General features: G+C 35.4%; 1 protein-coding gene across 1 annotated transcript in view; it reads right to left on the bottom strand.

Annotated features, from left to right (window-relative positions):
• The window catches only part of POLDIP2 (DNA polymerase delta interacting protein 2), a 66,377-nt gene extending 38,651 nt beyond the window's left edge, over nt 1-27,726 (bottom strand). The window contains exons 1-2 of the mRNA XM_089103710.1: nt 27,603-27,726; nt 2,177-2,335 (exon numbers count right to left, since the gene is read on the bottom strand). Of these exons, the coding sequence (XP_088959836.1) occupies nt 2,177-2,335; nt 27,603-27,667 (224 nt within the window). The 5' untranslated portion in view covers nt 27,668-27,726. The remainder of the gene's footprint in view (nt 1-2,176; nt 2,336-27,602) is intronic.
• Between the last annotated feature and the right edge of the window lie 265 nt (nt 27,727-27,991).

The raw sequence follows: 27,991 nt of genomic DNA, 5'->3' as shown, positions 1-27,991 counted from the left end.
ACTAACCATATGCTAATCATCAATATTTTCCAGTGGCGATATTCAACAACCAAAGGTTGTATTTAAAATCCTTACGAAAAATGAATAGTTCTGTTCCTATGACTGATCAAAGGGAGGTTTTACCTCCCTTAGATCAGCCCTTAGTTTGGTCCCGCATTTGAAATTGTTTTGGATAGATTTGCGTTTTGCTAAATAAAAAAAAAATGAACTTGGTGTAGTCGAGCAATTAGACCTGCTGAATCTTTTCTCCTTGCCCAAGCACAGATGTGACACCACAGATAGTATACTGTCTATTAAAAAAAGTTATTATAATAACTGTAAAAAAGAACTGAATTTGATTTTTCAGTTCCTTATAATCTGGAAGTTAAGGGCACTCAGCTTTCAATTGTAGTAAAATAAATTCGAATTTGAAGACGAAAATTCACAATTCCAAGACAGAATTGAATTTACATTGACAGCCAAAACCCACCTTACTCCGTGGGAACAGCTTTGATTGACATATTATCAATGTAAAGAATCTACCACATGCAAATTCACAGTTTTTTCTGCCTCTTAGGCTATATTAAGCACAGTGCTCAAGTTATACAGAAATTTATTTCTGAAACAACAACATTAAAGAGGGGCATGGTATATAAAAAAAAATATCCAAAAACATAGGCAGATTATATGGGAAACATAAAAAAATTCATCTAAAAATCCTAAAAATCCAAGGGTTAAAAGAAAGAGGGGAAACCCAAAAGGCCCCCTACACAACGAATGGTGCTTCTTGCATACTTAAACTTAAAAAAACTCTTAAATTATTTGTTTAAAAATGAATTTTAAAGATTTCTGCTTTTCAAAAATAAAAATGAATCTTGCAGGTGATTTCAATTAAGCACTTCTAGTTGCCCTTGAATTGTTCTGGGCACTTAAAAAGGGCACATTGACTTTTGATCTTGGTTCCAATGAGCCTTCTTCCGGTCTCCTAAGACCATTGGTTCAAAACAATGACCACTGGGGAAAAAATAATTTATAAACACAGATCTGTGATCTTTCTTCTGACAAAAAATACAAAGTTCCAGATTTTTGTAGGTAGGAGCTTGAAACCTCTACAATGGGGTTCTCTGATATGCAGAACTGTATGGTGTGATTTTCATTAGGATCACTTGACTTTTTAGGGAGTATTTTCCTCCTTTTCGAAAATAAGCAAATTTTCTCAGCCTTGTAGTTTTTTATGGAAACATTAAACACAATAGATTTTATATGTTTTGAATCATCATAAAAAGTAAATTTTTTATGTATCTATTGTTATTAAAATTATGTTTTTTAGAGTTTTGGTTACTATTTGGTCGAGTTATTCTTTACTTACAGGGAGAGAAAGAGAGGGAGGGAGAGAGAGCAAGAAAGAGGGATAGAGAGAGAGAGAAAGAAAGAGAGTGTGTGAGAGAGACAGAGACAGAGGGAAAGAGAGAGCTCCCTACTTTGCTTAGGCCCAGTAGTAAAGGGAAAAACAAAAAATGGCTGTTAAAACTCAGAGCTGTTAATATAATTTCAATTTATGATACCAAAATTTAACTAGGAAAATTTATATATGCACACAACATACCAAATTTTGCACATGATCATAGACAGCCATCACTAGACTCATCTGTAAAAAGTTCATACACCAAGGAAGACAATTACAGAGATATCAGCAAAAATTACTTAAATATAAAAAATTTAGGTTCATTGCTAGATGAAATAATAATTTCCTTCCCATTGTTAGAATGACAATAATAGAAGAAGATTTAGTGAAACATCGCCTATATTAAGAACAGCTAATATCAACCATCATCACTAATGGATGTTGATTGGGCTTGTCCAGATCACTCGCAAGTGCAATTTAAGGTAATTTTCTAGGTTAGTCTAGTTACTTGATCATGACTGTAATAGTCACAAAGATAGTATCTTGGTTTATCATATTCCTTCTAAAACTCTTCTTTTACTTATAACCAATGAAACTGAATAAAATGGCTTTTAGTCTGGCACAACCAGACATAAGGATCTTTAGTAAGTTAATTTCAAAATGTATAAGTAGCTTCTAGACTAGATTATCAAACGCAATACCAAAACTAAACAAAGCAGACTATAAGATATTTTATTTAACTGCAAAAAAAACAGTAATATAGCTAAATATAATAAGCACAATATATCTTACAAATTATCATTTTTATTAGGAATATCTCTATCAAAGACTCTGGCTTGCCATGGAAAAAGCAGGACTCCTCTGTAGCCAAAAACTCTGTGTAGGAACAGTTGGCCAGTGTCATATTTTCCTTGCATTTTAGGAGGTTCTAACTTCCCAATTTCTGCCATCCTGAAATACAAAACGCAAGAGAATAGTAAAAGAAAATTGCTTTGAGTTACTGTTTTAGAAACTAAGCCAATAAATCTGTGATACAGTCAGCAATTGTATTGAGGCTATAATACACATAATTATGGATAATATATGGATCAATTTAGAGAAGCTCTTTTCCCTTCACTGTTTCATTCCAATACATACTTTCAAACATATTAAAAAAAATTTATATTTTCTAGAAGCTTCATAAATCATATGACTTTGTGACCAGACTCTTGGATGGTGACCTTCCAGTGGATGTCATATTGCTTGATCAAGCAAAAGCCATTGATAAAGTACAGCATTAACTTCTTCTCCTGAAACTGGAAGCATGCCTGGATTGAAGCCTTTCTTACTGGAAGAACTCAGAGGGTAGTAGTTTATCATGCCACCAGTAAAACTGTTTATTCTGATGAAATTTTTGTCATTAGTGAACTTCTACAGGACACAATCCTGGGGCCCCACATTGTTCAACACGTATATTAATGACTATGTAACTCACCTAAAAAACCCATTGATACTATATGCTGATGATTGCAAGCTCCTGAGATAGACCCAAATTAACCCCAAGCACTCAATGATGCAAGAAGATTTAGATGAACTATCTAGATGGTCATCTGAGTGGGGTTTGCAGTTCAATGTGCCAAAATGCAAAGTCCTGCATCTTGGACACAACAATCCTAGACAACCTTACCATGTTGGAGATGACCTATTTGAAGCTGTAAGTGAGGGAAGGACATAGGGGCTATTGTCAATGATAAATTCAAGTTCCACAGCCACACACAAGCTCAAGTTGCTAAAGCAAACCAAGCCCTAGGGCTCATAAAATGAACGTTTACCACCAGGAAACCATGTGTGGTCAAGAAGCTGTACAAAGCTATTGTATGACCACGCCTGGAATTTGGAATGACCCTGGCATCTCCCCATTATACAATAGATGTTAAAGCACTCAAGAGTGTCCAAAGACAAGCAACAAAGCTCATACCAGCTCTGCAAGACAAGCCATATGAGGAATGCCTTGTGTCCCTCAAACTCCCCACCCTAGTCTATCAAAGGAAGAGAGGAGATGCAATCACTACTTGCAAACTGCCCAAAAATGACCTCTCAAGTCAAGTTTCCTCCTCATCCCTTGCAAGTACAACAAGAGGTCACACAAAAAAGCTGCAAGTCCCCTGTTGCCATTGATGTGAGTGCTGGCACTTCTTCTCTGTACATGCTGTCCCTCACTGGAACAGCCTCTCCAAGGCCGCCATCCAGTCCCAAACCCTAGATGCATTCAAGAGAGGAGTTGATGGTGAATGGGCCAATGCAGCCATTCCTAAAGATCTGCAGAATGTATAAGGAATATATAATTTTGGGCTATACAACACATTATGGGGATTGGGGTAAAGTAACGTGGACCTGAAGTCAAAAGGTATTAGCTACAATTAGGGTAAGACCCCCCAGTGCCTAATCTTGGTCAGATACTCCAATTAAAAAGTATCTTTCCAAGAGATACATAGAAGACTCCTAATCTTGGACATTATGGGTATAGGGTTACATAGTTGTGACTGGCTGATGGTTGGGACAAGACCAGTTGGGATTGGTTGACTACAATCTTGGAAAGCATCTGGTTTTTCAACATTTAAATTTATAAAAAAAAAAAGGTACCTCTACACCCTAGCCTATTTAAGTACAATTATTCTGATTCACAACAATTATCTTAGATTAAATCTATCCAAGGTTGACTGCATCTGTGATTTGTGTCTGATATTTGTCTGTGTCAACTTTAAGATCCTGAGTCAAAGATTAGGCTACTATCATTCATTATACAAAATTCATTATACATCTATCATTATACAAAATTGTGAGTGTTGTATATGGTTGAAATATTCACGCTAATGACAAACTTGTTAAGAAGATTTTGAATTAGCTGGTGAACTACTGGGTATCCTGCCCTATTCTATATATTATAAAGTAAGAATTATTTTCTTAACATGTTTCCTTCTCAATAGCCTTAAATCTAAAACTTTACCATTATTTTCATTCGTCTTTATAGTAAAATATTATTATGAGAACAAATTTGTAGAATTTTCAGAAAGAGCCAGAAACCCCTGAAAAACTACATCATTTTGAGGTAAATTTAGAGCAGTTTAAACTGCTGACCTAGGAATAAGGTGAATATATCACTCAATGCCTTTTTTTATGCTTGTTCTGAATATAAAAATTGCTTTTCTTGCAAATTCAATTCTAAGCCCATTATGGACCCTCAAACATGATACCTGTTTTTCTTATTTTTAGCTATATAAAAGGGTTAGAAACAGCAATTTTTACTTCATTATATGCAGAATAATTGCAGTTTATACATTTCAACAACAGCTCCACTATAATTGACCCCTAGCCCCCATCATTTGCAAATATATAGCCTGAATTATATATTTCCCATGTGTTTTTTGGTTCTCAATTTTGCCACAGTTAATTCAATTATAGGTAAACGGGTTGAAACAAGAGTGATACCAACAGAAGTATATAAAGGGCTCATTCGATTGGAAATTGGAGTGGCTTGTGCCCTTTTTAATAGTCGAAAGTGATTGGAAGGCAACTAACAACCCTTCCACGCCCACCATTTCCCCAAACACATCCAATCAAAATTTTTAGATAGCCATTTTGTTCAGCGTAGTTGATTTCCAGATAGAAAATGTTTTCTAGGTGGACACTCCTCCACAACCCTCAGGGCGAGGGTTTTAAGTTATGCCCTGGGAGCATATAAGATTCTTACAGAAAGTGTTGTCACATAAACTTCAAAAATAGCTCATTTGATTGGAAATTCAAAGGGCTTGTGCCCTTTTCAAAAGTCGAAAGTGATTGGAGGGCAACTAACCCCCCTCTCATGTCCAGCTTTTCCCCAAACACATCCAATCAAAATTTGAGATAGCCATTTTGTTCAATGTAGTAGAAAGTTCCGAAAATTAGGTTTTTGAGGATGACACCCCCCCCCCCCACAGCACTCAGGACAAGGGTTATAAGCAATACCCTGGGGGAATATAAGGTTTCATAGAAAACATTGTCATAGAAACTTCAAAATGGGCTCAATCAATTGGAAATTGAAAGGGCTAGTGCCCAATTAAATAGTTGAAAGTGATTGGAAGGCAACTAACACCTCTTCCACACCCACCATTTCCCCAAACACATCTAATCAAAATTTTGAGATAGCCATTTTGTTCAAAGTAGTTGAAAGTTTTGGAAATTACATCTTTGAGCAGGAAACTCCCCCACAGTCTTCAGGGAAAGGGTTATAAGTTATGCCCTGGGGGCATATAAGGTTTTATTGAAAGCTTTGTTGTAGGAACGTCAAAAAGGGCTCATTCGATTGGAAACTCAAAGGGCTAGTGCTCATTTTAATGGTCGAAAGTAATTGGAGGGCAACTAACCCCCCCTCCCACGCCCTCAGGGCAAGGGTTATAAGTTATGCCCTGGGGGCATATAAGGGTTTTTATAGAAAACGTTGTTGTAGAAACTTCAAAAAGGGCTTATTTGATAGTCAAAAGTAAGGGCTTTTTAATAGGGCTTTTTAATAGTCAAAAGTAATTGGAGGGCAACTAACCCCTCTCTCACACCCACCATTTCCCCAAACACACACAATCAAAATTTTGAGATAGCCATTTTTTTCCAACATAGTTGAAAGTTCTTGAAATTAGGTCTTTGGGGTTGAGACCCCCCCCCCCCCCCCAAAGCCCTTAGGGCAAGGGTTGTATGTTATGTCCTGGGGGCATATGATGTTTTTATAGTTGTCATAGAAATTTCAAAAAGGGCTCATTCGATAGGAAATTGAAAGCGCTAGAACCCTTTCTAATAGTCAAAAGTGATTTAAGAACAACTAACCCCCCTCTCCCAACCGCCATTTCCCCAAACACATCCAATCAAAATTTTAAAATATTCATTTTGTTCAACATAGTTGAAAGTTCTGGAAATTAAGGCTTTGAGGATGACAACCCCCACCCCCCCCACAACCCTCAGGGCAAGGGTTGTAAATAATGCCCTGGGGGAATATGGTTTTTGCAGAAAGTTCTGTCATAGAAACTTCAAAAAGGGCTCATTTGATTGGAGTGAATTTGATTTGATTGACAGTTTTGATTTAGGTTTGAGGTTTGATTTAGTTTGAGATAGCCATTTTGCTCAAAGTAGTTGAATGTCCTGGAAATTATGTATTTGAGGATGACAAACCCCCAAGAGCCCCCAGGGCAAAGGTTGTAAGTTGTGCCCTGAGGGCATATAAAGTTTTTATAGATAGCATTACAGACACTTCAAAAGGGGCTCATTCAATTGGGAATTTAGAGGGCTAGTGGCCTTTTTAAGTTGAAAGTGATTGGAGGGTAACTATCCCCCCTCTCACGCTCGTCATTTCCTCAAACACATCCCATCAAAATTTTCAGATAGCCATTTTGTTCAACATAGTTGAAAGTTCTGGAAATTAAGTCTTTGAGGATGACACTCCCCCCCCCCCCAGAGCACTCAGAGCTAAGGTTGTAAGCCCTGGGGGTATATAAGGTTTTTTTTTATTGAAAACTTTGTCATAGAAACTTGAAAAAGGGCTCATTTGACTGAAACTCAAAGGGCAGGTGCCCTTTTAAATAGTCGAAAGTGATTGGAGGACAACTAAGCCCCCTCTCACGCCCACCATTTCCCCAAACACATCCAATCAAAATTTTGAGATAGCAATATTTTCAATGTAGTTGAAAGTTTTAGAAATTAGGTCTTTGAAGATCACAACCCCCCCCCCCCCCCCAAAGCCCTCAGGGTAAGGATTGTAAGTTATGCCCTGGGGGCATATAAGGTTTTTATAGAAAGGGTTGTTGTAGAAATTTCAAAAAGGGCTCATTCGATTGGAAATTGAAAGGGAAGGTACCATTTCAATAGTCGAAAATGATTGAAGGGCAACTAATCCCCCTCTCACCACCATTTCCCCAATCACATTGAATCAAAATTTTGAGATGGCCATTTTGTTTAACATAGTTTCGAGTTCTAGAAATTAGATCTTTGAGGATGACACCCCCCACAACCCTCAGGGTAAGGGTTGTAAGTTATGCCTTGGGGGCATATGAGGTTTTTATTATTGGGAATTGAGAGGGCTAGTGCCCTTATTAAGAGTCAAAAGCAATCAGAAGGCAAATACCCCCCCCCCCCAACCCATCATTTCCCCAAACACTTGTGATCAACATTTTGATATAGCAATTTTGTTGAACATAGTTGAAAGGTCTGCACATTATGTTTTTGAGTATGACAACCCCCGCAGCCCTTGGGGCTAAGGTTGTAAGTTATGCGCTGGGGGTATATAATGTCATATAGAAAGTGTTATCCTAAGAACTTAAAAAAGTGCTCTTTAGATTGGAAATTGAGAGGGCTATTGCCCTTTTTAATGCTCAAAAGTAATCAGAAGGAGAATCCCCACATGCCCTTCATTTCCCCAAACATTTCCAATCAACGTTTTGATATGGCCATTTTGCTCAACGCTGTTGAAAGGTCTATAAACTATGCCTTTGAGGATGACAACCCTCCCCCGCCATAGCTGCCAGAACAAGGGTCAAAGTTATGCCTTTGGGTTATTTAACATTTTTATAGAAATTTTTGTCATAGAAGCTTCAAAAAGGGCTCATTTGATTGGAAATTGAGAGAACTGGTGCCCTTCTTTTACTAGGCTAGTCGAAAGTGATCAGAGGGCAAATGTCTCCCTCCATGCCTATCATTTCCTCAAACACTTTCAATCAAAATTTTAATATAGCCATTTTGTTAAGCCTATCAGAAAGGTCCGGAAATTATGTCTTTGAGGATAACAAATCGCCCCAGCCCTCAGGGCAAGGGTTGTAAGTTTTGCCCTGGGGACATATAGTTTTTTTTCATTGGATTGGATGGGCTCATTGGATTGATAATCAGATGCTCTAGTGCCCTTTTTAAGAGTCAAAGTGATCAGAGGGCAGCTATCCCCCCCCCTACATACACATCATATTGTCCCAAAATGCATCTAATAGAAATTTTTAAGGAAAAAATATCAGCATTATGTATATTAAACTGACAATGCACATTTTTTCCAGTAAATTCATTTGAATTTTTTCAGTAAAGTAAAAATTATATTCTGGCTTTTAGAAAGCATAGGGTTTAGACCCCTACACAGATTAATTTCTTCTTGTTTTGAGTTTGACTTATTTTAAACTATGTTTGTTTTGAGTTTCATTTATTTATTGACACTGATTTGTGGTAGTTGTATGCTTGGTAGGTTATTTGATTTTATTTTTGTTCATTTTTGGTTTAATGGAGTTCTTTATTTTTTTTTGAAAAACTTATTTTGTGCAATAAGTTTTTTTGATGAATCTAAAATAAGAGAAAAATGTATCATCTTTAATGGCCCATAAAGGGCTTAAAATTGAACTTCCAAGGAGAGTGATTATTATATTTGAACAGAGTATTAAAAAAGTCATCAAAAGTCATTGTGGTATGTTCACCTTATTCTTATGTCAGTAATTTAAACTGCTCTAAACTTACCCATTTTGAAGGGTTTCAGGGTCTTTTTTAAAATTCCTGCAAATTTGCTTTCAAAATAACGTTTTACTAATAAGATTAATGAAAATAATAATTACCATTCCTGAATAAGCTAGCCTATAAATGGTAATTTGGCAAAATTCTATTTTAGCTACTTTTAACTATCTTGGAAAGGGGTTAGGTTTGGAAAATGAAACTTTCGGGGATGGATGTACAAGCTAAAGCAGGTCCCGGAAAGGTATTTTCAAGTACCTATCTCCAATGTTTCTCTCTCTAGAGGGTCCTGAAATTTACCTACATGACAGGTCTAGAACCTGTTTTTGAAAAAAGATATTTTACCTTAATTTTTACATATCAGTTTCTTTTTCTCTGGCTTTAGTTTCTGAAAATGCAATTCCTGTTTTCTGAGTATAATTTTAAGCCATATTAATGATTTTTTTCTTCAAAGTTTAGGAAATGTATTTGCATATCTTTAAAACCTTATAAATTGGGATTGAGCACAGCTGTGAAGCTGAAAAGAATTTTGCTGTACTTCATTTAAGCAGAAGATTTCTTTTGCAAGGTTTTACTTTTATAATACACAGATTTTTAAAGGTCAGGACCCTTTAGAGAGAGGAGTGGAGGTAGGTACTTCAAAATACTTTCCCATGATATAGGCTACTTTAGCCTGTAGACCCATCCCTGAAAGTTTCATTTTCCTAACCTAACCCCTTTCCAAGATAGCCAAAAGTAGCTAAAGTAGAATTTTCCTGGGAAGTAAAGGTTTATTGTGAAAAGAAATGTATGGTGATTTTGAAAAAGAGCCTGAAACCCCCTTAAAATGGCATCAAATTGAAATAAAAAGTGCAACATTGGAATCAGCATGGTCCAAAACCTTTTGTAGGATAATTACAGTCCCCCATCTTGGACACCAAGGAAAATGACTTTTTTGCATGAGTAGCACTGATCTGTCTCCCTTATTTTCTAGCAGGGCTAGGGAGTGGCCAGAGCATCATAGAGAAATGTGTAATAGCTCATTCAAAAGGGAATTAAATTTGTAAGTGCTCTTTTTAAGTGACCAAAAGATTGGAGGGCAAATAGCGCCCCCCCCCCCATCGCCCCAAACTAGTCCTATAAAAATTTTGAGATAGCCATTTTGTTTAACATAGTTCAAAGCTCCAATATATATTGTTTTGATGATGATATGGCCCTCCATAGTCCCTATGGAAGGGCTGTATGTGGTATCGGGCATATCAGTGTTGCATGTATCAGTATTGGGTGCATTGGTGTCCATGTATTGTATTGGAAATATTGGTATTGGTATCTGTTGTTCTTTTTTTCAGTCATTTTCTTGGCTCATTTTTTAAAGCATGTCCTGGCAAGGTATCATGGTTGCAGTGGTAGCTGTAACCTAGTAAAGAGCAAACCATAGCCTGTAGTAACCAAAATTTAAAAAAAGCACTTTGAAAAAAAGCTGCCTATTGAAAAAAAAAGTGTACCATTGAAATTAGCATAGTCGAAAACCTTGTACAGAGAAATTACAATCCCCCTCCTTGAACAACAAGGAAAATCACTTTTTTGCATTGGTAGCACTGATCTGTCTCCCTTTTTTTTTCTTTAATTTTTTTTTGACAGGCCTAGCGGGCTACCAGAACATCACAGAAATGTGCTTAATGGCTCATTCAAAAGCTATTTCTCATATCTATGTGACTTTTATAAATTCTGCCATCTGCAAGTGCTATATGGCACTTTTTGTGCTATTTTTCAAGGGGTGGCACTAGCAGGCTACCAGAACATTGTTGATAGATCTTTTATAGCTCATATAAAAGATATTGCACATATCTAAATCTTTCATATAAATTCCACCATCATCAAGTTCCAAATGACACTAAAAATGGCACTTTTGGTGTAGTGTCTCAAGTAGAAAAGCTGGGGCTATTAGGCTAGCAGAACTTATAAAAGTGATTTTTAATGACTCATTTGAAAGCTATTGCTCTTATATACATTTTTTTTTTATCAATTTTACATTTGTAAGTGCAATATAGCACTGAAAACAAAACTTATGGTGCCACTTCTTAAGTGGAAAAGCTCTGAAGTACAAAACAAGTATCATCATAATAGCCATGTATCAGAACCCTTAACTAGAGGTTCACAAAAATCCCTCCTGTACACTCCCCACCCAGTCCCCTTAGTAAGTTACATAAATTGTCTGCTCATTAGTAAGAAACTGAAACATTAGCAGACTACCACACCATTGTAGATAGATGTTTAATGGCTCAATTATAAGCTATTGCTTATATTTACTAGGATTATAAAAATTCTGCCATCTATTAGGTTTCAGAGATTTTAATGTTAATTAGTTTCTGGGGAGAATTTGCAATGAACTCTTTGACATGGTTGAAGTATTAGCTATAACCTAGTAAAGAGCAAACCACAGTGGCATAGTGGTTAACATTAAAAATGTTAAAATGGTTGTTTTTTCTTCTCTATTCCAGGCCTAGTGGTTTACTAGAACATCATAGAGAAATGCTTAAAAGCTCAATGAAAAGCTATTTCTCATATGTATGTGGTTTATATGAATTTTGCCATGTGCAAGTGCCATATGGCATGAAAAAAGGCATTTTTTATGCTGTTTCTTTAGGGGTGGTGCTAGCAGGCTACCAGAATATCTTAGAGATTCTTGATAGCCCATATAAAAAATATTACTCATATTTATGTTCTTCCTATAAATTCCACCATCTGCAAGTTTCAAACAGCACTAAAAATGGCACTTTTGGTGCCATGTCTTGAGTGGAAAAGCTAGGGTGAGTGGGCTACTAGAACTTTTTAGAATGATGTTTAATGGCTCTTTTAAAAAAACTTTTGCTCATATCTGCATGCTTTTTATCAATTCTACCATTTGTAAATGAGATATAGCACTGAAAACAACATTTTTGTGCCACTTCTTAAGTGGAAAATCTTGGAAGCATAAAACAGTAGCATTGTAATAATCATGGTCCAAAACCCTTAACTAGAGGTTTGCAAGAACACCTCCTGCAACTTCCTCCTCCAGTCCCCCTTAATAAGCTACACAATTATAGTCCTACAAACACCAATATATTAAATTACATTATTAGAGGGGTGGTTCTGTCAGTACAGTGCTGGACTTCAAATTAGATTATCATGCATTCAATTCCAGCTTGGATTTTTTTTTTTTCAATCATGGTTCTCCCTTCTTACAATTACTTTTCTGATAATCCAATATTTTTGCAAGTGTGATGCAATCATTTTTTAAGGCATATCCTGGGAAGGCAGATTTTAAACCTTTTACTCATATCTACATGCTTTTTATCAGTTTTACCATCCAAAAGTGCCATATAGCACTAAAAATGGCATTTTTGGTATCACTTCTTAAGTGGAAGAGTTTGGAAGCATAAAACATTACCATTGCAATAATTATGGTCCAAAGTCCTTAGATAGAGGTTTATAGAACCCCTCACATATACTTCCCCTCCAGACCTCTTAGTAAGTTTCAGAAATTGCCTAGTCATATTAAAAGTAAAAGATTATTTGCAAAAACAAATTAACGAAAACTAAAAGCTTTTCAACTAAACATCTACCAAAAATTAAGCTTGATTGATCAACAGTTTTGTATTGAACCTTCAAACTTCCCTCTGTGATGAAGCCTGCATGCTAGTTCTAACAGCAGTAACTGAGGGGAAGGGACATCCTTGCCCCCTTAGTTTTTGCTCTTGCCTAGGTTTTGAAATCACCTTTTTTGGTCATTTCATTCGAAAAGGCACTTGTTTCATTTTAAAAAGTTGGGGAAACAACTGAAAGTACACTTTGTGGGAATTTGCTATGAAGTCAAATTTATAAAAAGTGATTAAGTATAAATATAAACTTTAAATGAGCCCTTAAAGAGCTATCTTTTGTGACAGTAGCCTTCTAGTTTCTGCTTGTCAGTAGATGATTAATAAAGCCCTGTCTTCATTATTGCTTTTTCAGCCAAAGTTGGCCAAGTAAAAACAGGTTTTTGCTCATCAAAAACATGACAACAAGTATTGTTTTGTGAAATCTGGATAATGAATTTTGTGAAGCATGGATAATGAACTTTATGTTATAGAGAGAAAGTTATTCTCAGCTGTCAAGGTCATTTGCAATATTTTCTAGAGGTGTCTTATCTCCCCTAGATTGGTGATAATTAGAAATTAAATTAAAAATAAGTTTTCAACCAAAACTAAGAAGTGACATTAAAACTTCATGACATTAAAAATGATCATGGCAGTGCTGTTTCTACATTAAATTTTAATTAAAAACAAACAAAGACTAATTTAAAAAACAAAGTTTTTTTAGGGGAAGTAAAGAGCAAAGTTGAAACTTAAAACTGACAAAAATTATTACTTCACAGCCTATTTAATAAATCTTAATAAAACTAGTATAAATAAACCAACTAATTATGTTTCCCTATGCTTTTAAAAAATTATACAAAACTAGCGCTTTACTGAAAACACAAAATAATATAAGAGTTTTGGTACAGTAAAAGCAAACCAATTAAGGACACTTTTTATATAATCAAAATATTATCAATCCCTTTTAAGATAAAGCAACAATCTATTTTAGGATTTACTTTTTTTTTATATTTAATTTCGTATCACTTCTGCCCAATGGCTCAGTTCAATAACTGGCTCTTGTTTTGGTTCTAAAAGGACTTGTCTTGATTAGTTTGTACACAAGTTTGAAGTAAGGCCATCTTGATAGTATTAGGACTACAGACTAGCTTTAGAATTTGTATCATAGCTTGAAATTCACTATTGAATAGAGAGATATAATCAGATTTCCAGAGTTCATATTTTGTCTTATTTGATCTTCCTTTCAAGTGATACCAAAGTATATTTCTTACAATTGAATACTGTATATTACCCACTATTGGTATTATAGCTGGTGAGAGCAAAATGCTGCTTGATAAATCCATCTAATATTTATGTATGCTGTTTAATTACTTTGTAGTTATTAAAAAATACTTAGTTTTAGGCTTATATTTTTATGATAATTTTAATTGTATACTGAAATTTACTAATGTAACAAGTGGTGTAAGACTAAGCTTTATAGATTTGTTTAATGTTGTCAGGCTACATACTCACTTTTGCTTTTCATAAAAACAGGAAATCAATAATCCTGTCTTTTATATTTGACTTTTGTGTTGTCAGTAAAGCACTAGTTATGTATAATCCTAAAAGCATAGGGAAACATAATTAGTTGGTTGTTTTATTAACATATATTAAATAGGATGTGAAGTAATAATTTTTGTCTGTTTTAAGGTTTAACTTTGCTCTTTACTTGCTTCAGAATAACTTTATTTTTTTTAAATTAATTCAGTGTTTAGAAATGTGTTTTTAAACTTTTGATTAGCCAACTATGGAATGTTTTACCTTCTGGGGCCTCACTAAGGGCTCAAAATGTAACTTCCCCTTGAAGCATGGTTTGAATTTTGAAAGAGCAAAAAAAGGCATCAAGTAGGCTAGAGTAATGTGTTCACTTTCATCCTAGCTAGCCAAAATTATGTTTAAAACTACATATTTACCAAAATTTGTATATATTCAATGAAACATATTATAATGGATATATATAGGACCATCAGCACAGTTGGAGTGTCTTACAATGGTAATAAATAGGTCATTATGTTAAAAGGAGTTTAAAATAGGCCTAAGCAATCTAGGCTATTACCTTTAATCTGTTAAGATGATTCCTTTAAAAGAACCCTGGTAAATATTTACCAAATCATATTATTGAGTAACAACTAAAGTGAATATACCATTCAATGCCTTTTTTTATGCCATTTCTATCAGAAATGAATTTTAGCCCCCCCCCCCTATATATGCCAATTCAGGGTATATATTTCTACATTAGGGGGGATGGGGGTACAGTTTAAACTTACCTCCCATTTACATCAGAAATAAAATTTGCCCCCACCCCCCTGCTAATGTAGAAATATATACCCTGAATTGGCATATGTAGGGGGGGGGGCTAAAATTCATTTCTGATATAAATTATTGTTATATTTGTAATAAGCATAAAAAAAGGCATCAAATGGTATATTAACTTTAGTTATTACTCAATAATATGATTTGGTAAATATCTACCAGTGCCCCTCTCCTCCAGTGCTACCAAAAATAGCCTACCTGACTGAAAAGTATCTTATTTGCTGAATGAATCCCCTCCATATGGAATTAAATTGATCTTCTTCTTCTAATTCACAGCAGGCGGGCTATTCAGTTGGTACTATTTAGCCCTCTTCTTTTTGCTTCACTCTGTGGGCTACAGAGCTTCTGTCTTGGTTGTCTCTTATTTATTAGATATTCCAGATATCTTTCAGTAGATCTTTTGACTCGATGAGTTCAAATATAAGATGATAGATATCGATTTCTGTGCTCTTTCTGCAGGTATAGTTGGCTAAGCTCTTGGCTGATAGTGAGATTTTGTGGTGTTTGAAGCATTTTAACAGTTTACAAAGCAAGGCATGTTGTGCAGACGTCAGCATATTACATTCAAATAGGCAATGGTCAATTGTTTCATTATTCATATTACAATGCCTGCAAAGAGGGACAGGGGAATTGAACCACTTGAATTAGAAAGCTTATATGAGAATGCAAGGAAATTTAGTCCATTTGTTCCAGAACGAATTCTATGATCGATTTTAAAAAGATACTTATTGGGAAAGGGGGAAAGGATAGGATTAATCTTATTAAAATTAATATCTGATAGCCTCCATCGTAAAATATCTCTAATTGGGATTGGTCCCCCACTTGGCTGGTCAATATTTATAGCATTTTTAGTTATTTCATCAACCTGATGATTACCACTTATGCCAGAGTGGCTAGGAATATACTGAAAATAAGTTTTTATGCCACTTGAAGCAAGATTATCAATAATACTGAGACAATGATAAGTGTCAATGTCCAACTTATATTGTGGAGCTGAGGCTAGCAACTCAAGGCTTGATAGAGAGTCGGAATAGATGATAATATTATTTTAATTTGCAATCAAAGGTTGGTTTTGCTTAAGGTGTTCTAATGCCATGATTATGGCATTTAACTCAGCAGATATTATAGATAAATTATTAAATAATCTGTCACCCATTGCAATTTTCAGGTGAGGAAGGAAAACACCACTTGCAACCTTCTCATTCATTTTTGACCCATCAACAAATATTTGGAAATGATTTTTATAGGTAATTGTATTAAGTTCTGCAAATTTTTTCAGGACAAAACCAATGGGGGTTAAATCTTTATTCCATTTTGAAAATTCAGTATTTATTATGGGATATGACCAATTCCATGGAGGGGATTGGGGGAAAGTAGGTGCAATAGAATTTGCTGGTACAGGGAGCTTCTTTTGAATATTGGCACACTCATCTGCAATACCTCTATACATGGCTGGATTTCTTAACCAATTATGTAATGTGTGTGAGCTATTTGATTCAATTTTTGTAAGATGTTTTGTCAAGAGAAAGCTATGTCTCTCTCTTATTGTTGTTAATCCACTCTCCATAAGCAGAAACTTGGTGCTTGTGGGTTTCCTAAGACCAAATATGAGACGTATTATATCACTTTGTGTTGTTTTAATTTTTTGCATCTGGTTGTGTGCAAATGCACCATAAATGACTAGCCCATAGTCAATATGGGGTTTTATATGTTGTTTATAAAATTGGACTAGCGGTTTCTCCTTCCAACCCCTGGGTGTGGACAGAAGTCTGTTTGGTATATTAGTTGTTCCATAGCATATTTTTATTGTTTTTGAAATGTGGAGGTGGAAATTAAGTTTTTGGTCAAGCATGAGACCTAGGTAATTAATATGATTATCTTCTCGAATAGTTGTTTTATTTAGAGTTAGTTTTGCATTAACATGGTTTCGCTTCCGGTGAAATTGGATTATTTTTGACTTGGTGGGTGCAATGGGTAAATCTGAATGTTGAGAGAATTTTTCAAACTGGAAAAGTGACTTTTGCAGATTTGACTGTGCTATCTGAAAGGTGTTGCCAGATGACCATAGCACCAGATCATCAGCCTATTGTAGATTTGTGTGGGGTAGGTTCATGTCCCAGAGATATAGGGCAAATAGGAGGCAACTGAGGACTGCTCCCTGAGGTAGGCCTTTGGTTATTGTCTTTTGGAGTGAAGAGGCTGAACCAACACAAATGATGAAACTTTGCACTTCTATGAACAATTTAATAAAGGATACTAGCTTAGGGGGTACTCCAAGGTTTGCAAGTTTATTTAAAAGGATTTGGTGGTTCACATTATCATATGCCCCTTCAAAATCTAGGAAAGCTGCAACTAGGACATTATTTTTTGAGAAAGATTCATTTATTGCATTTGTTAGCAAAATGAAAGCATCTGTTGAGGAGTGGTGTTTCCTGAATCCAGTTTGAGTGTGTGGGATCGTATTATTTTTTTCAACAAACCAGAGGAGTCTTTGATGTATCATTTTCTCCATTATTTTCCCCATCACAGGTGTAATCATTATGGGCCTATAAGACTCAGGGTTATCTTTTGGTTTATTTTTCTTTAGGATTGGTATGAGGGACGAACATTTCCATATATTGGGGAACCTAGAATATGCCCAAGCATGATTATAACAATTTAGCAGTTCTTGTTTGTATGAAGGTGTGAGATTCTTTATCCATGTAGGGTGTATATTGTCATAGCTGCTGCTAGATTTGGTCCTAATATGATGAATTGCATTATTCAATTCCTGGATTGAAAATGGATTGGTTATGTACTTGGATCCTGGGAATGTTAGGTAACTTTGATTCATAGAATTTGTGGACAGTTTGCTTTGATTATTTGATGTTAGCTTATTAACAAAAATAGTTGCAAATAGGTTAGCTTTACCATTATCATAATGGGTATTATTATGTATAAGCTCATACAGGAGTGGGTTGGGGGAAGTCTTTTTCCCACAGATGTGGCTTATGACTTTATGTATAATTGGCTCATGAGTTTCTCAGGAGAGATTATTTGCAAAATTATTCCAGTATTTATATTTAGCATCTATTATAGTCCTTTTTAGATTAGATTCTAGTTGTAATTTTTTTAAGTATGTAATAGTTGATGGTTTTTTTATGAATTCTGTCTTAGCTGCCTTTTTTATCCTCCATTTATTTAGCCACTCATTTGTCCACCATGCTTTAGGAATTTGTTTAGGGAGTGTTTTCTTAGGTGTTGTCTTGGGGATAGCATGATTAGCTGTATTTATTAGTAAAGATGTCAAGGCTTCAGCATGTGTGTCAACTGTTGTGTTTGAAATGTATGAATTTTGGGTGAAACTTGTAATTTCATCATTTAGCTTGTTTTGGAACATAGACCAATTTGCTTTAGTGTTCATATATTTGGAGGTATGAGATAAAGTTTCAGCAGGTTCATTTAGGGAGCAAACTATAGCAAAGTGGTCAGTCCATAGACTATCAATTTTATTTATGTAAATTTTGTTCAAAAAATTTGATGACACAATTTGTAGGTCAATTGTGGGGAATCTCCCACTTTTGGGGTTAAAATAGGTATTCAGGTTTGGAGGGGTAGCAACAACTAATTCATTATTATTTGAAGTCATATGCTCAATGAATTTACCAGCTTTATTTGCTGGTTTATTCCCCCACAAAAGGCTGTGGGCATTGAAATCACCACAAATAATGATATTTTTTAATATATTAGAATTATTTATATAATTAAAGAAATCCTTGACATCTGTAGTTTGGCCATTAGGGTTATAAAAGCTTATTATGTAGGTTTTTAAATTATTCAGCAAAACACTGATACCAATTACATCAACATCATTTGTAAAATCTGGAAAATTGATGCCACAAAATTTTATATTATTATTAACTAATAAAGCTACCCCACCTCCTTTTCTCTCTGAAGATCTATCCTTTCTCAGGATAGTATATCCTGGAGACTTAATTTGTTGATTTTGGGTTAAATGAGTTTCCTGGAGGCAAGCAATATTAATGGAATTATTATTCATAAATGATATTAGTTCATTTAGCTTATTTTCTTTGAGTGATCTTACATTCCATTGGAGTATTGATATATGTTGTGTTGTTGATTTATTCTTCATATGACTGTGTATCAATGTTCAGCTTTCTTAAAAGTAAAGCAAGATATTTTTTTGCTTGAATGAGCATATCATCATGGATGTAGATTTTTGCCAATTCTGCAATAATTTTTGTTTTCTGTATTTGATGTATGTTCATGGCCTGAACTGCATTACAGTTTAGAATGAATAAGCATATATTTGGGGATTGTATTTTTGGTTGTGCATCCTGTTTGTTGGTTAAGGGATTGATTCCTGGTAGTGTTACTTGTTTGTTTCCTCTTGGGAGGGGGGGCCAGGCTGACCTCATCTCACCAGACAAGGAGGCTTGTTGGCTTGGTGATTCCTTCTGATAGGGATTTGAGCTAGAAGATGGTGTTTTATATGGGGTGCTGGGTGCATGGGGGGCATGTGACGGGGGGGCTTTGGTTTGTTTCATAACAGGCTTCATTTAGTATTGTTGGGTAGCATTGGTTTCCATTGCTGCAAAGGGTTATGGGATGGCTTTCTCTGTTGAGATTTGGAGTGTTAGAGCTCTTTTCTTGTATGCAGGGCGAAATGATTTATTTGTAGATTCATGTGGGCCTTTGCAATTGATGCATGTAGGCTGAGTGTTGTTGCAAGTTGTCAGCTCTTTAGGATGGAAAGATTTACAATTACTACACTCTTGGAGAATTTCATTGCATTTGTTTGTTGCGTGTCCCAGTTTGAAACACTTCTGACACTGGATAGGCTTAGGTTTGTATTCCTTGTGTCGTTTGATTTGCCCAAATAGGAATAATTTTTCTGGGATATCAATTTTATCCTTCAGTGTGAATAAGAAGGATCTACTAGTTTTTAGGCCATTAGAGATAGGTTTTCCAAGTTGGGTAACATCCTCAACTGGGATTGTGTTTCCAGCCCTATCTGAGAGGCCTTCTTTTAACTCCTGAGGAGATATTTCTGGGGGAACATTATAAACTACTATTTTTGTTGGTGATTGTTTTGGGTTCCAATTAGATGCAATAATTGGGGTATTCAGAAGGGATTTAAGGTTAATTATTGTATCTGCTGATTTCTGATCTTCCACAGCTATTAGCAGAGATCCATCAGGGTTAATGTTAAGAGAGAACATTGATTTTAGCAATTTAAAAATTGCAACTCTTATTGCAGTGATCATTTTTATGTCAAAGGGGGTTGTGGGATTAATTTTAAGGTAAATTCCTAAGTGTTTGTAGGGGGGTTCCTGGGCAGGGAGAGGGGACATGCTGGCAATTGGGGAGATTTTTTTCCTTTTTTTAGAACTTCTAGAGAGGATCTCTTGAAACCCATTATCATTATTTATTATATACATTAGCCCCTACACTTATCATTGTCCTATTCTCCGAATTGGAGCTATCATTAGAACTTTGAGATAGCGTGCTTGACCAGCCAGGATGGGTATTTTTCACTATGACACTTTCACTGGAATTTGATTTGGGATCTGGGGGGACTTTTTTTTGGAGGACTTCTAATCATTGCCTATTGGAAAAAGCTTTAAACACAAAAATAAAACTAAAACAAGAAGGGAAAATAGAATGATATCAAACCGTCTGCACTATACTATGGGGAGGATAAACACCACAGTATAGCCCTGAGGATGAGTTGAGCAGGATTGGTTTGGTACAACTGCTGATTAGAAGCAATAATAATCACAAGAAAATATATTTTGATTTTCTTATTCTTCTTCTATTTAACAGCAGGCGGGCTTTTCAGTAAAACTATTTAGCCCTTTTCCTTCTGCTTCACTCTGTGGGCTACAGAGCTACTGGCTTGATTGCCTCATATTTATTAGATATATTCAGATATCTTTCAGCAGATCTTTCGACTCTAGGAGTTCAAATATAAGATGATAGATGTCGATTTCTATGCTCTGTGTGCAGGTATAGTTGGCTAGGCTCTTGACTGATAGTGGGATTTTGCGGTGTTTGAAGTATTTTAACAGTTTAGAAAGCAAGGTATGTTGTGCAGACGTCAGCATATTACATTCAAAAAGGCAATGGTCAATTGTTTCATTATTCATATTACAATGCCTGCAAAGAGGGGACAGGGGAATTGAACCACTTGAATTAGAAAGCTTATATGAGAATGCAAGGAAATCTAGTCCATTTGTTCCAGAACGAATTCTATGATAAATTTTAGAAAGATACTTATTGGGAAAGGATAGGATTAGTCTTATTAAAATTAATATCTGATAGCCTCCATCGGTAAATATCTCTAATTGGGATTGGTCTCCCACTTGGCCGGTCAATATTTATAGCATTTTTTGCTATTTCATCAAGCTGACGATTACCACTTATGCCAGACTGGCTAGGAATTTACTGAAAGTAAGTCTTTATGCCACTTGAAGCAAGATCATCAATAATACTGAGACAATGATAAGTGTCAATGTCCAACTTATATTGAGGAGCTGAGGCCAGCAACTCAAGGCTTGATAAAGAGTCGGAATAGATGATAATATTATTCAATTTTTCAATCAAAGATTGGTTTTGCTTAAGGTGTTCTAATGCCATGATTATGGCATTTAACTCAGCAGACATTATAGATAAATTATTAAATAATCTCTCGCCCATTGCAATTTTCAGGTGAGGAAGGAAAACACCACTTGCAACCTTCTCATTCATTTTTGACCCATCAACAAACATTTGGAAGTGATTTTTATAGGTAATTGTATTAAGTTCTGCAAATTTTTTCTGAACAAAAGCAATGGGGGTTAAATCTTTATTCCATTTTGAAAATTCAGTATTTATTATGGGAAATGACCAATTCCATGGAGGGGATTGGGGGAAAGTAGGTGCAATAGACTTTGCTGGTACAGGGAACTTCTTTTGAATATTGGCATACTCATCTGCAATACCTCTATACATGGCTGGATTTCTTAACCAATTATGTAATGTGTGTGAGCTATTTGATTCAATTTTTGTAAGACGTTTTATCAAGAGAAAGCTAAGTCCGTCCCTTATTGTTGTTAATCCACTCTCCATAAGCAGAAACTTGGTGCTTGTGGGTTTCCTAAGACCAAATATGAGACGTATTATATCATTTTGTGTTGTTTCAATTTTTTTGCATCTGGCTCTTTGCACATGCACAATATACAATGAGCCCATAGTCAATATGGTGTATTATATTTTATTTATAAAACTGGAGTAAGGTTTTCTCCTTACAACCCCAGTTTGTGGAAAGAAGTCTTTTTAGTATATTTGCTTTTATATAACATTTTTTTATTGTGTTTGAAATGTGGAGGTTGAAATTAAGTTTATGGTCAAGCATGAGACCTAGGTAATTAATATTATTATCTTCTGGAATAATTGTTTTATTTAGAGTTAGTTTTGCATTAACATGGTTTCGCTTCCTGTGAAATTGGATTATTTTTGACTTGGTGGGTGCAATGGGTAAATCTGAATGTTGAGAGAATTTTTCAAACTGGAAAAGTGACTTTTGCAGATTTGACTGTGCTATCTGAAAGGTGTTGCCAGATGACCATAGCACCAGATCATCTGCATGTTGTAGATTCGTGTGGGGTAGGTTCATGTCCCAGAGATATAGGGCAAATAGGAGGCAACTGAGGACTGCTCCCTGAAGTAGGCCTTTGGATATTGTCTTTTGGGGTGAAGAGGCTGAACCAACACAAACAATGAAACTTCGCACTTCTATGAAGGATTTAATAAAGGATACTAGCTTGGGAGGTACTCCAAGGTTTGCAAGTTTATTTAAAAGGATTTGGTGGTTCACATTGTCATATGCTCCTTCAAAATCAAGGAAAGCTGCCACTAGGATATTATTTTTTGAGAAAGATTCATTTATTGCATTTGTTAGCAAAATGAAAGCATCTGTTGAGGAGTGGTATTTCCTGAATCCAGTTTGAGTGTGTGGGATCATGTTATTTTTCTCAACAAACCAGAGGAGTCTGTGATAAATCATTTTCTCCATTATTTTCCCCATCACAGGTGTAATCATTATGGGCCTATAAGACTCAGGGTTATCTTTTGGTTTATTTTTTTTTAGGATTGGTAGGAGGGACGAACATTTCCATATATTGGGGAACCTAGACGATGCCCAAGCGTGATTATAACAATTTAGCAGTTCTTGTTTATATGAAGGTGTGAGATTCTTTATCCATGTAGGGTGTATATTGTCATAGCTGCTGCTAGTTTTGGACCTAATATGATGTATAGCATTATTCAATTCCTGGATTGAAAATGGATTAGTTATGTACTCGGATCCTGGGCGTGGTTGGTAACTAGGGTTCATAGGAATTGTGGACAGATTGCTTTGATTGTTTGATGTTAGCTTATTAACAAAAAGAGTTGCAAATAGGTTAGCCTTTTCAATATCATTGTCATAATGGGTATTATTATGTATAAGCTCATACAGGAGTGGGTTGGGAGAAGTCTTTTTCCCACAAATGTGGTTTATGACTTTATGTATAATTGGCTCATGCGTTTCTCTGAAGAGATTATTTGCAAAATTATTCCAGTATTTATATTTAGCATCTATAATAGTCCTTTTTAGATTAGATTCTGCTTGTAATTTTTTTAAATATGTAGTAGGTGTTGGTTTTTTTATGAAGTCGGTCCTAGCTGCCTTTTTTATCTTCCATTTATTTAGGCACTCATTTGTCCACCATGCTTTAGGAATTTGTTTAGGGAATGTTTTCTTAGGTGTTGTCCTGGGGATAGCATGATTAGCTGTATTTATTAGTAAAGATGTCAAGGCTTCAGCATGTGTGTCAACTGTTGTGTTAGAAATGCATGAACTTTGGGTGAAACTTGTAATTTCATCATTTAGCTTATTTTGGAAAATAGACCAATTTGCTTTAGCGTTGATAAATTTGGAGGTATGAGATGAAGTTTCAGCAGGTTCATTTAGGGAGCAAACTATAGCAAAGTGGTCTGTACACAGACTATCAATTTTATTTATGTAAATTTTGTTCAAAAAATTTAAAGACACAATTTGTAGGTCAATTGTGGAGAATTTGGCACTTTTGGGGTTAAAATATGTATTTAGGTTTGGAGGGGTAGCAACAGCTAATTCATTATTATTTGAAGTCATATGCTCAATAAATTTACCAGCTTTATTTGCTGGTTTATTCCCCCACAAAAGGCTGTGGGCATTGAAATCACCACAAATAATGATGTTTTTTAACATATTAGAATGATTTATATAATTAAAGAAATCCTTGGCATCTGAAGTTTGGCCATTAGGGTTATAAAAGCTTATTATGTAGGTTTTTAAATTATTCAGCCAAACACTTATACCAATTACATCAACATCATTTTCAAAATCTGGAAAATTGATGCCACAAAATTTTATATTATTATTAACTAATAAAGCTACACCACCTCCTTTTCTCTCTGAAGATCTATCCTTTCTCAGGATAGTGTATCCCAAAGACTTAATTTGTTGATTTTGGGTTAAATGAGTTTCCTGGAGGCAAGCAATATTAATGGAATTATTATTCATAAATGATATTAGTTCATTTAGCTTATTTTCTGTGAGTGATCTTACATTCCATTGGAGTATTGATAAATGTTGTATTGTTGATTTATTCTTCATATGACTGTGTATCAATGTTCAGCTTTGTTAAAAGTAAAGCAAGATCTTTTTTTGCTTGAATGAGCATATCATCTGGGATGTAGATTTTTGCCAATTCTGCAATAATTTTTGTTTTCTGTAGTTGATGTATGTTCATGGCCTGAACTGCATTACAGTTTAGATTGAATAAGCATATATTTGGGGATTGCATTTTTGGTAGTGCATCCTGTTTGTTGGTTAAGGGATTGATTCCTGGTAGTGTTTCTGGTTTGTTTCTTCTTGGGAGGGAGGGCCAGGCTGGCCTCATCTCACTGGAAAACAAGGCTTGCTGGCTTGGTGATTCCTTCTGATAGGGATTTGAGCTAGGGGGCTTAGAAGATGTTGTTTTATATGGGGTGCTTGAAGCATTTGGGGCATTTGACTTGGGGGTTTTGGTTGGTTTCATTACAGGCTTTATTTGGTATTGTTGGGCAGCATTTGCTTCCATTGCTGCAAAGGGGTATGGGATGGCCTTCTCTGTTGAAATTTGGAGTGTTAGAGCTCTTTTCTTGTATGCAGGGCATAATGATTTATTTGTAGATTCATGTGGACCTTTGCAATTGATGCATGTAGGCTGGGTGTTTTTGCAAGTTGTCAGCTCTTTAGGATGGAAAGATTTACAATTACTACACTCTTGGAGAATTTCATTGCATTTGTTTGTCGTGTGTCCCAGTTTGAAACACTTCTGACACTGAATAGGCTTAGGTTTGTATTCCTTGTGTGGTTTGATTTGCCCAAATAGGAATAATTTTTCTGGGATATCAATTTTATCCTTTAGTGTGAATAAGAAGGATCTACTAGTTTTTAGGCCAGTAGAATTAGGTTTTCCAAGTTGGGTAACATCCTCAACTGGGATTGTGTTTCCAGCCCTATCTGAGAGGCCTTGTTTTAACTCCTGAGTAGATATCTCTGGGGGAACATTATAAACTACAATTTTTGTTGGTGATTTTTTTGGGTTCCAATTAGATGCAATAATTGGGATATTCAGAAGGGGTTTAAGGTTAATTATTGTATCTGCTGATTTCTGATCTTCTACAGCTATTAGCAGAGATCCATCACGGTTAATGTTAAGGGAGAACATTGATTTTAGCAATTTAAAAATTGCAACTCTTATTGCAGTGATCAATTTTATTTCAATGGGTGTCGTGTGAGTAATTTTAAGGTCACTTCGTAAGTTTTTGGAGGGAGGATCTTGGGCCGGGAGAGGGTAAATTCTGTTAATTGGGGAGATTTTTTTCTTTTTGTTAGAGCTTCTAGAGAGGACCTCTTGAAACCCATTATCATCATATATAGTTACATTAGGACCTACAGTTATCATTGTCCTATTCTCCGAATCAGAGCTATCATTAGAAATTTCAGATAGTGTGCTTGACCAGCCAGGATGGGTATTTGATTTGGGATCTGGGGGGACATTTTTTTTGGAGGACTTCTGAACATTGCCTATTGGAAAAAGCTTTAAACACAAATATAAAACTAAAATAAGAAGGGAAAATAGATGATATCAAACCATCTGCACTATACTATGGGAAGGATAAACACCACAGTATAGCCCTGAGGATGACTTGAGCAGGATAGGTTTGGTACAACTACTGATTAGAAGCGATAATAATCAAGAAAATATATTTGGATTGCCTTGATTCTTCTTCTTCTTCTATTTAACAGCAGGCGGGCTTTTCAGTAAAACTATTTAGCCCAAATTAGCCTTGATTTTTCATTTTTGGAAGGCTTCTTCTTCTTCTTCTATTTCACAGCAGGCAGGCTTTTCAGTTGATACTATTTAGCCCTTTTCCTTTTGCTTCACTCTGTGGGCTACAGAGCTACTGGCTTGGTTGTCTCTTATTTATTAGATGTTCTCAGATATCTTTCAGTAGATCTTTCGACTCAAGGAGTTCAAATATAAGATGATAGATATTGATTTCTGTGCTCTGTGTGCAGGAATAGTTGGCTAGGCTCTTGGCTGATAATGAGATTTTGTGGTGTTTGAAGCACTTTAACAGTTTAAAATCCAAGGTATGCTGTGCAGACGTTAGCATATTACATTCAAATAGGCAGTGGTCAATTCTTTCATTATTCATAATACAATACCTGCAAAGAGGGGACATGGGAACTGAGCCACTTGAATTAGGAAACTAATAGGAGAATGCAAGAAAGTTTAGTCCATTTGTTCCAGAACGAATTCTGTGATACATTTTAGAAAAATACTTATTGGAAAAAGGGGAAAGAGTAGGATTGTTCTTATTAAACATAATATTTGATAGTCTCCATTGGTAAATATCTCTAATGGGGATTGGTCTCCCACTTGGCTGGTCAATATTTATAGCATTTTTTGCTATTTCATCAACCTGATGATAACCACTTATACCAGAGTGGCTATGAATATACTGAAGATAAGTTCTTATGCCACTTGAAGCAAGATTATCCATAATACTAAGATGATGATAAGTGTCAATATCCAGCTTATACTGAGGAGCTGAAGACAGCAACTCAAGGCTTGATAAAGAGTCAGAATAAACTATAATATTAGTTGAATTAGCAATCAAGGGTTTAATAAATAGATCATTAAGTTAAGAGGAGTTTAAAATAGGCCTAAGCAATCTAGGCTATTACCTTTAATCTGTTAAGATGATTCCTTTAAAAGAGCCCTGGTAAATATTTAGCAAATCATATTATTGAGTAGGCTAACAACTAAAGTGAATATAGGCTACTATTCAATGCCTATTTTAATGCTGATTACAAATATTTTAATCATTTCTATCAGAAATGAATTTTAGCCCCCCCCCCTATATATGCCAATTCAGGGTATATATTTGTACATTAGGGGGGGGGGGTAAAGTTTAAAATTAACTCCCATTTACATCAGAGATAAAATTGGCCCCCCCCTAATGTAGAAATAGCATATATACCCTGAATTGGCATATATAGGGGGGGGGGGGGGGCTAAAATTAATTTCCAATAGAAATGATTGTTATATTTGTAATCAGCATAAAAAAAGGCATCGAATGGTATATTCACTTTAGTTGTTACTCAATAATATGACTTGGTAAATATTTACCACTGCCCCTCTCCTCGAGTGCTACCAAAAATAGCCTACCTGACTGAAAAGTATCTTGTTTGCTGAATGAATCCCTTCCATATGGAATTAAATTGATTTTTCATTTTTGGAAGGCTTCTTCTTTCTTCTTTGGAAGGCCTTTGTTTTCTTCGTCCCTTACGTTCACTTCTTCTATAGTTGCAAACATATCAAATACGTATCGCAGACAGTGTTTTCACCGCGGTCAGTTGTTAAAGTTCTGCGATTACCACAAATGTGTTTACTACAGCACTACACAGCAATTTTCGGTGTTATAGAAAAAAATGACTTTAATAGTGCTAGAATGGCACTTTCGTGCTACAGGTAGCAACCCTAATTTTAGAGACCCATTTCGACAAAGAGGAGAACTGGATAGAAGTCATCCAACCATTTAAAAATGTGTTTTCGTG

The sequence above is a fragment of the Artemia sp. Qi Xiang Cuo genome, chromosome 17, assembly GCF_049724085.1.
Source record: "Artemia sp. Qi Xiang Cuo chromosome 17, ASM4972408v1, whole genome shotgun sequence".
Lineage (NCBI taxonomy): Eukaryota > Metazoa > Arthropoda > Branchiopoda > Anostraca > Artemiidae > Artemia > Artemia sp. Qi Xiang Cuo.
Note: the sequence above shows the minus strand (reverse complement) of the source record. Positions and strands in the feature narration are given on the sequence as shown.